Source organism: Nanorana parkeri, unplaced genomic scaffold (assembly GCF_000935625.1).
Source record: "Nanorana parkeri isolate BGI_ZX_2015 unplaced genomic scaffold, ASM93562v1 scaffold2038, whole genome shotgun sequence".
NCBI classification, from domain to species: Eukaryota; Metazoa; Chordata; class Amphibia; order Anura; family Dicroglossidae; genus Nanorana; species Nanorana parkeri.
Window position 1 is genome coordinate 119579 of NW_017308306.1, and position 10141 is coordinate 129719.

The 10141-nt window shown below is 48.8% G+C and overlaps 2 protein-coding genes across 2 annotated transcripts; one reads left to right on the forward strand and one right to left on the reverse strand.

The window, feature by feature from the left end:
• The first annotated feature begins 2526 nt into the window (after positions 1-2526).
• On the forward strand, positions 2527-3459 carry LOC108800473 (olfactory receptor 5F1-like). Its single transcript, XM_018572454.1, has one exon. It carries the CDS (start codon positions 2527-2529, stop codon positions 3457-3459), a length of 933 nt encoding a protein of 310 aa, XP_018427956.1.
• Positions 3460-6618: 3159 nt separating this feature from the next.
• On the reverse strand, positions 6619-8864 carry ZNHIT1 (zinc finger HIT-type containing 1). Its single transcript, XM_018572457.1, has 5 exons — positions 8842-8864; positions 8182-8349; positions 7031-7110; positions 6762-6931; positions 6619-6668 (listed from the first exon to the last, which is right to left on the reverse strand). Exons 1-5 carry the CDS (start codon positions 8861-8863, stop codon positions 6647-6649), a joined length of 462 nt encoding a protein of 153 aa, XP_018427959.1. The 5' UTR covers position 8864; the 3' UTR covers positions 6619-6646.
• Between the last annotated feature and the right edge of the window lie 1277 nt (positions 8865-10141).

Consider the following 10141-nt stretch of genomic DNA (forward strand, 5'->3'; position numbering starts at 1 on the left):
CGGGGGATGGGGCGGGTACAGCTGGCTCTGCCTCTAGATAGGCAGAGCCAGCTGTCACTAACGCAGCTGGGTGGATCTCGACAGCATTGTCAGGATCCGTCCCGGCGGTCTCAATATACCACGAGCTGTAGCTCCCTATATACTGAGCTTAGGGTGACGGGAGGACGCTAGTTTGTGTTCTCCTGTGACCCCTAAGAGAACTATGGGGAAAAACACTGACCTCATAGTTCTCCTTTACGTTATTGCTACAAAACAAACCCATAGTGGAAATGTAAAGATTTCTCTTCCCCTCAAGGGGTATAAAGGTACGAGAGTGGAAGTGGTTACTACGCCAGTCATTTTCTCTCCACCTCCCACATATCCCAGTTATAACTAAGGTGCATCTTGATGTTAATACCAGTAAAATCGAAGCATGCGGATGCCCCTGAAGGTGATCGCTTTCTATAAATATTAGGGATGCACTGATACCATTTTTTTGGTATCAAGTACAGATATTTTTGATACTCGCCGATACTGCTGCTTCCGCTGGCATGGAACCAGCTTCCCAGCCAATCAGGAAACCAGGTGGCGAGTAATGACCCACCTCCCGTCTTCCTGTTTAGCCAGGAAGCTGGTTCGATGCTGATTGACCAGGAAGCCAGCTTCCCAGCCAGTCAGCAAGGAGCCGGTATCGCTGCATCCCTAAAAAATATGCCCCAAAGTAACAATGATGACACCAACCACATCAGTTTTAAAGCAGATGAAGCCCATCTAGAGTGTAGCTGTTACTCAATGCCCCTCGTTAATTATGTTGCAGTACAAGGCACTGAGTGGCTGCTAAACAGGAAAAAGGGATACATAGACTTTACCTTATATTATTAATTGCAACCTTCAGATTTAAGGGGATGAGCTGGGATGCGTACTCCAAAAGGTCCAAACCATTCAGTCCATTGAGGGACAAAAGGTAAGTCCTGTAAAGGCCACAAGTCGCTGGAGTCTTGATGTGACTATGAACACTATGTGATGGTAATGATTGGCCCAGAGCTGACACAAGGAGCAAGTCACATGCTCCTCCATACCGGAAAGCACACAGCATGGTATTGGGAGGGAGGGAAAAGCAATTATATACAGCTGGGATAAGGGGGATTGAAACAAACCTGTTGCCGGAAAGAGCAGCGCACAGGTTTGCTTTAAGCTGGTAACCATCGTCACCAAGAATGAAAGTGAGGGGGAATCCAACATTTTAGAATTGTCTACAAAACAAGAGGTAATGATGTTCTGTACTGTAGAGACAAGTCTATAATTCTGCTACTTTACAGATCGCTGGTTCGGCCTCATCTGGAGTACGCGGTCCAGTTTTGGTCACCGATCCACAGAAAGGATGTCCTGGAGCTGGAGAGAGTCCAGAGAAGGGCAACTAAACTAATTAAGGGGATGAAGGACCATAGCTATGAGACAAGGCTACTAAATTTAAAACATGTTCCCGCTGGAGGTGCGGAGATTGAGGGGGGACATGATTTTGATGTATGAGATGTTCAATGGTGATGTCAACATCAGCAATAAACTTTTTACGGTAAACTCCATAACAAGGACTTGAGGCCACCACCTAAAACTGGTGGAGAAAAGATTTCAGCACAAGGGACATAGGGGCTTCTTCTCAGTTAGAGCGGTTAGGGTCTGGAACTCTCTGCCGCAAGCAGTGGTATCAGCTGAGAGTGTTGAATCATTCAAAATGCATTTGGACAATTTCCTCAGAGACCTTAACATACATCGATACAGGTACTCTTAAAAATTAAGATCACACAGGGACTCGTACACACACATACACATGCACAATCACATACATACACGCAATAGGTTGAACTCGATTGACCTGTGTCTTTAGTCAACCTCAAATACTATGTAACTATGATGTCTTCCAATGGGGACACCTGTCTACGACAGAAGTTCCTCTCACTTTGGAGATTCCCTCTAACTTCCTGTTGCGTCTCTGAGGCAGGAAGCGAAAGGAAATCCACCCAATAGGACACAAAACAGCAACAACAACAAAAAACCACCAGGGGTTTTAACCCTTCCTACTCTAACTAAAAATACGTTTTGGCTATAAATACACTTTCACTTGTACTTCATATCCATTGAAACAAAGAAGTCTCTTAGAAAATTGGCACAACATCAAACTGGTAAAGAGGACCTTTCACCAAAATGGAAGGTTTACTTCACTCACAGCCCACCACCCACCAAATACAAAAAGACATTCAAAATAAAGTTCATCTATTCCAGGCTTCCGAGAGGGGTGGGTGATGTCTCCATGCCTCCAAGGAGAGCTGGGTGCTCAAAATTTCATAAGGATGCTCCCCAGTCCATGGCAGGAGCCCATTCTCATGGGATATTGAGCACCTAGAAAGGGAATTTAATGATACATTTACATTCTGTGTTCTGTAGATAGATAGAGAGAGAGAGAGAGAGAGAGAGAGAGAGAGAGAGAGAGAGAATTACTATTATTTTGTATTGCAGGCTTACCACCTCACTTCCACTACAGACAACATAATGTCGAGGATAAATGAGACTCAAGTTCCCTTTTTTCTATTCTCTGGACTGACCGATGATGGAAGGCTCGCCCCATTCCTCTTCATATTCTTCACACTTGTATATGCCGTGACTGTTATTGGCAATGCTGGCATGATAACTCTGGTCCACACCACCTCCAGCTTCCACACCCCAATGTATTATTTCTTGAGTTACCTGTCCGTGGTTGACCTGTGCTACTCCTCTGTGATAACGCCTAAGATGCTGTGTGACCTGTGGTCCAGGATGAAGTCCATCTCATACAATGGTTGCGCTCTTCAGCTATTTTTCTTCGCTGGCCTGGCAGTCACGGAGGCTCTTCTGCTGTCGGGGATGTCGTACGACCGATACGCCGCTATCTGCCACCCTCTCCACTATAACTCAATAATGACCAGGAAGAAATGTTGGGGGTTGGTCCTCCTGGCTTCATCCATTGGCTTCTTGCAGTCCTTGGTACAGACCAGCTGTGTGTTCAGTCTCCAGTACTGTGGCTCAAACATTATAGACCATTTCTACTGTGACATCCCCCCACTACTCAAACTGTCCTGCTCTAAAACATTACCATGTGACACTGTAACGGTCTTCTTCACGTGTTCCTGTGGTATAGGCTCCATGGTGTTGGTTCTAACGTCATACTCTCTCATAGTGGCTTCTATCTTACGGATGAAGTCAGCTGAAGGAAGACAGAAGGCCTTCAGTACATGCTCTTCCCATATCATGTGTATTTCCATCTTCTACGGGACTGTATTTTTCATCTACCTACGTCCTCCTACCGCTGCATTGGAGAAAAGAGACAAGGTGGTCTCCGTTTTCTATTCCGTGATTATACCCATGCTGAATCCACTTATATACAGCCTGAGGAACCAAGAGGTGAAAAAGATCATGATGAAGGTAATAAACAAATCTAACCAATAAGGATCCAACAATTGTCTTCATCCATGTCTTCCTGGTGCTTGTCCAGTTGACCAGAACAGAGAGGTCCAACTGCCCAGTGCACCAATTCAGCCAGGCCTTAGGGCATGACCACTATGTTCCATGCTCGACATCTCAGTAATGACCAGGAAGAAATGTTGGACCTCGGTTCTTCTTGCTTCTTCTTTTGACTTCTTGCATTCCTCTGTGCAGATCTGTGGTGTATTCAGTCTTCGGTACTGTGGATGGAGCATTATCTCAAGTCTCTCCTGGAGTTGTCCAGTTGACCAGACCAGCCATTACCAATGGTCCCAATGCTCAGCAACCAGGCTGTATGGGGTCTGATAACCTCAATATGCGAATAAATCGCACTCCTGATGACTATCCAAATTTTCCTGAAGTCTTAATGACAAATGATGGGCAAATTGTTTTCCACAAGTCTAAGAAAATCCAGCTGATTTGCTAAGAAGCACTTCTGGCTCAAGTTCACTCACCAACCCTATCTGGGCCCTTATCTGGTAAAGTGCTCCAGACGACCAATTAAGAGGTCACTTCTGGTACTGGCAAAGAACTCAGTGAGCCACCCCATTTTAGGAGCATGTCAAATGCTCCTATCCCTGTTGCAACCACTCAGCTCCATCTGGTGGTTGCCTCTTGTAATTGCACCTACCAGGTCAGCTGCAAGCTGGTCAGGCTTATCAGTCCGGCTAAATGCTGCTCACAGCCTGGGCGTTGGTTAGTTGTGCTCTATTTAAGCATCACAAGCCCAGGGCTATGGGCTTGTGGCAGTTCCAGCCTTGTCTTGTCTTGTTCTGTCTACACGAGCCTTTATCCTGAATCCCAGTCCTGCCTTGATCGTGTATCCCAGCCTTGCCTTGGCTCTTTAATCCTATACCTGTCTTCCATCTCGTATTAGTTTCTGACTTGTACCTTGACATCAGGCAGTACTTCTCCTTGTTCCTGGGGTCCAGCCTTTGGCATCACCTGATCAAAACATATAGTCTATGTCCTGGGGGCATCCAAGTACCGGTAGGCGTGCTTGCCTTAGGGGAACGGCGGCTGCTAAAGGTGAAACTATTTGTCGCTATTGGCTTTGACAGAGTGCGTCCACAGCTGGTCCTGACACCGCAAACCAAGGAGTGTGAAGGAAAACTCACTTTGAAGGGTGTTAGGATGCCCAAATAAAGAAGGTGGTATACTTCCGCCAAGGGTTCTGTCCTAAGCAAAACAAATGGCAAACGCACTCATCAATTTGTCACCAGCTTTACAGCGAGGTGCACACGGAAGGGCCTTATACAGTACAACAGCAAAAAGTTTCCTAGCACACTCACCAGCCAGCATGCAAAAAAAACTTGTCTCACCGCTAAGGTTAAAAACAGAGGATTTAGATACACGTCTTCTGCAGAAAATGGGAAAGCCGCACAGCCGCGCCAAGGCACCTCTATATAGTGCGGTCCTAATTCTAAACTATGAGAGTCTCCATCTTGGAGCACATGGGGCAAAAGATAAAACTGGGTGCAGGTTTGTCAGGAGGAAGACCAACCTCCCTTAAAGTTTAATGTTAGGACCGCACTATATAGAGGTGCCTTGACGCGGCTGTGCGACTTTCACATTTTCTGCAGAAGACGTGTATCCAAACCTCTGTTATTAACCTTAGGGGTGAGACAAGTTTTTTTTTTTTTTTGCATGCTGGCTGGTGAGTGTGCTGGAAAACTTTTTGCTGTTGTCCTGTATAAGGCCCTTCCATGTGCACCGTGCTGTAAAGCTGGTAACAAATTGATGAGTGCGTCTGCCATTTGTTTTGCTTGACTGATTTGGTGCAGTGACGCATGGGGGGGTCTCAGCTGCCGTTGTGATGTGCGGGGTCCCTTGTGCGTACCTGTGCCTGTAAGGGAGGTTGGGCTTCCTCCTAATAAACCTGCACCCAGTTTTATCTTCTGCCCCATGTGCTCCAAGATGGAGACTCTCATAGTTTAGAGTTAGGACCGCACTATAAGAGGGGCCTTGGCGCGGCTGTGCGGCTTTCACATTTTCTGCAGAAGACGTGTATCTAAACCTCTGTTATTAACCTCAGTGGTGAGACAAGTTGTTTTACATGCTGGCTGGTGAGTGTGCTGTTGTACTGTCATACTAAGGGTGCACCTGTGCCCAAGCTATGGACATTAAACTATTTATATGTTATCATACACTGAGACTGATGTAACTGTGGGGGAGGGAGGACATTAGAGTGTGAGCTCCTCTGTACAGAGACTGATGTGACTGTGGGGGGAGGGGACATTAGAGTGTAAGCTCCTCTGTACAGAGACTGATGTGACTGGTTCAGTGTTCCCTGTACTCTCGTGCGACATAAAAAAATTGCAACTAGTATTTTTTTATTTTACAGTCTACAGGGCCTCCGCTTTCAGAACATATCTCATTGTTTGGGGGTCTGAAGCTGTTTTCTAGCCAAAAAATGTATATTTTATCATCATGTGTGCGCAAATAGTAAGAAAATGCCCCGGACAGGAAGTGGTTAAAGGAGAACTATGCGGGGGGGGGTGCTTTTCACTCACCTCATAGTTCTAGCCGACCTGTGACAATGAGACTGTCACAGGTGGGCTCAGTAGATCGGGAGGTGAGCGAACACATACCAGGTTCGCTCACCTCTCGATCCTGTCACGGCTCTCTGCCGTGACAGGGGGAGGGGCTGGATTCCCCTCTCCGATCTGCCAGCGCTGACTGGCGGAACGGATGGTGGAAAGGGCAGGTACAGCTGCCTCTAGAAAGGCAGAGCCAGCTGTCACTCACGCAGCTGGGCGGATCCCGTCATCTACATCGGGATCCGCTCTGGCTGCGGCGTCTCAGTATACCACGAGCTGTAGCTCCCTATATACTGATCCTAGGGTGACAGGAGGACGCTAGTTTGTGTCCTCCCGTTACCCTAAGGAGAACTATGGGGAAAAGCCCTGACCCCATAGTTCTCCTTTAAAGACAGAGCAGTGCAGACCTTTCAATTGCTTCTGAGTTGCGTTTGCACTGACTTCTACGAGAAGGGAAAACAATGTAAACACAATCCAATGTGAGCCAACAAACTGGACGTGAGGTAACGAGAGAAGACACTTTATTATTGTTCAGCAACTGTTACAATAAAGAAAAGAACTGGGAGAATGATTACTACAAAGATATTTACACTGTACAGCGATGGGAGGTCTCATACCGTCCACTTCAGACACCTGGAAGGAAACACAGACCAAGGTCAGTCAATATGGAAACACCGTGCACAGGATATGAAGGAGGCAGAGAAAGGGAACCGAGATATAAGTCACCTGGTCTCCTGGTGCGTCCCCAGACACTTCACGCAGCAATACCGCGCTCCGCATGACACACAGCAATAATTCGAGGGAAACCCGCACACGGAACAGAAATGACGCTGGGGGAAGTTTGACGGAAGTGCGCAGGCCGTCAGGTAATTGGGTCCCTCACTGGTACTCAAATTCTGCAACACAGGAAAGAAAACATTAGTCCTCCTGCAGGGTGATAGACAGAAGGTGGCTATGAGTCTCCTCCTCCTGCAGGGTGATACACGGTTGGTTACCTGTTCTTCTAGAAGTGCCTGGAAGTTCTTCCGGAATCTCAGTTTGAAATGGTCTCCTCGGGTTTTCTTCTTTTTCTTGCCTGACACAAACATAAGATTCACATTTCATTCTCGGGTCCTCCCACATGGAGGTGACATAAGAATCGCTGTACACAGAGCTCCTCCCTATACGTTGCGTCAGGTCTATGACATCACAATGCACATGCAACTTTCCTCTCACATCCATTTCAGCCAGGCCGACTTTCTACGTCTCCTCAAATGAACAATTCCTCATAAATCACTGGGAGGGAACCCTACAGAGAGCTCCAACCTGCGCAGGATCCGAATTATTACATATAACCCCCCTGATCCCCCCCCCCATTAGAAACCACCGGCCTATAGTAGTATGTCAAGAGTCTGTCACGGCCTCCCACAATGCCCTGCACCAAATGCGTTGTCACCAGGGAGTGGAGTCCGTCATGGCCTCCCACAATGCACTGCACTAGATGCGTTGTCACCAGGGAGGGGAGTCCATCATGGCCTCCCACAATGCACTGCATGAGATGCGTTGTCACCAGTCCATCACGGCCTCCCACAATGCCCTGCACCAGGTGATGATTTCACCAGGGAGGAGAGTTCGTCACGGCCTCTCACAATGCCCTGCACCAGGTGATGATGTCACCAGGGAGGAGAGTTCGTCATGGCCTCCCACAATGCACTGCACCAGGTGATGATGTCACCAGGGAGGGGAGCCTGGAACGGCCTCCCACAATGCACTGAACCAGGTGATGATGTCACCAGGGAGGGGAGCCTGGCACGGCCTCCCACAATGCCCTGCACCAGGTGATGTCACCAGGGAGCGGGGCCCTGCACGGCCTCCCACAATGCACTGCACCAGGTGATGATGTCACCAGGGAGGGGAGCCCGTCATGGCCTCCCACAATGCACTGCACCAGGTGATGATGTCACCAGGGAGGGGAGCCCGTCATGGCCTCCCACAATGCACTGCACCAGGTGATGATGTCACCAGGGAGGGGAGCCCGGCACGGCCTCCCACAATGCACTGAACCAGGTGATGATGTCACCAGGGAGGGGAGCCCATCTCAGCCTCCCACAATGCACTGCACCAGATGGCGTTGTCACCAGGGAGGGGGCGAGTCGAGAGAACCCACCGGTCTCGGCGTCGTCATCGAACTGCGGCAGGCGCTTGAGCTGCGGCAGGTTGGCGTGGGGGTCATCCTGGAAATTGTCCTTTTCCAAAGCTTCCAGCTGGCGGTTCAGGCGGCGCTGGCGGGTGGCGGAATCCAACACCCGCCTCAGGGAGGGGTCATTGGAGCGCACTGAGGAAACATGAGAAAAATAGGTATTAATACTCCACGATCATAGTTCACATTGCAAGCCAATAGCAGCACCGCCTCCTGTACTTCTACTAGCTGCATCAAGGTGGAATGATATTCAGTGATATAGGCGGATACGTGGCGGGTGATCTCCAGTAATATATATGTATACGGGTCCCATGGCGCCTCAGAAAAGCCCTTCCTTCCCCAAAACGACTCTGATATCGCCTCCTAACAAAAGGGGATCAGGGATGTCACAGCTCCGCCCCTTTTTGCTAAGTAACCTACTTCTGGGTGTCACAGTCCCGCCTCTTTTCACTAAGTACCATACGTTTGGCTGTCACATCCCACACATAAGTACAGGGTCTCAGTCACCATGGAAACCATCAAACTTTGTTCTCAAATTACATCTGGATGGAGCTCTCCTTTAAGCATGGCCTGAGGTGGGGAGCGTGCGGTCACGTGACGGAGGCCGCCGCAGCCTCGGAGACTCACCGGAGATTTTCTTCTCCAGCATACCGCTTTCCCCAAAACGCCCCAGTGCAGCGAACAAGGCGAAGACTCCGGGAGGGTGAATGAGGGCAGGGGACGCATGCGCAGAAAGGTGACCGGCTCTTGCGGAAAGCTGCGCGTGCTCAGAGAGTCAGAGAGAGAGAGAGAGAGAGAGCGGCTCAGCATGGCAGGGGGCATGCGCGGAGTCGGGAAAGCCGCATTGCGCACGCGCGGACAGGCTGGTTGGCGGAAGTGACTGCACGAACCCGAGCGGTGGCTGGCAAACTGGCCTCTCTATGTGTAACGCAGCGGCAGCCATCTACTCTTCCGCCGCCGGAGGGCAGCAGAGTACGCTGAGAGCGCTTCATGTGTGGGATAGTATGCGAGGACTGGGAGACCACGTGACCAGAGCCGGTTCCATAGAGCTTCTATGAGCCCAAATATTGGATTTTTTTCCCAAATTCTTTTCTTTGTCAGAAATTGAATCCTCATTCACACCGCAGAGGGGTCGTAACCTTATCCAAGGTGGACATTTCAACAATTGTATTCAATATCTATAAATCTGCTTTTATCTATTAAAGAAATCCCCGGTGATCCTGCCGCGACGGTCCCTGTTTACGCACTTCCTGTTTGTGGTGAAAATGCTCTGTCCCTGTGTCCTAATTGTGCCCCTGCGTTGTCACCCTGTCACAAAGACTTCCAACTGACACTCACATTTTAGCGCACATTACACAGACGTGAAATGTGATCCACTGTTGTCACCATGAGAAATGCCATGCAGCCATCGCGGGAGAGCATGTGGCTGCAAAGAGGCCGCAGGTGATCGGCAGCACTGAGATGGAACAAAGGATTTTTTAAAATGGCGATTATGACGCACAGCATTTCAGCAAACCAAGGATCATATTCATAAGGCAGTGAATCTGATATTTAGCAAACACTCCAGTGAATGTTTGGTGAGAGCGACATTCACTGCTTTATAAATAGACTCCCCCGTGTCACCCATCACGGATCTATTGGTAAGAAATCTGCAGCGTCTATTCCAAATGTACATTATTTCTGTGAGAATGAACCCGCTGTTGGGGGAATGGGGCAAAATCGAATGTTTTCAGTGTCATTCCTCTTCTGCTCGAATGTTCTTCACATATTACGGGCAGGTTCATTCATAGAGCGAATTAGGAAATACCACAATATGGCCACCAGAGGGCGCTGAGGATCACAGGACATAATTAGTGTAATACCACATGATGGCCACCAGAGGGCGCTGAGGATCACAGGACATAATTAGTGTAATACCACAATATGG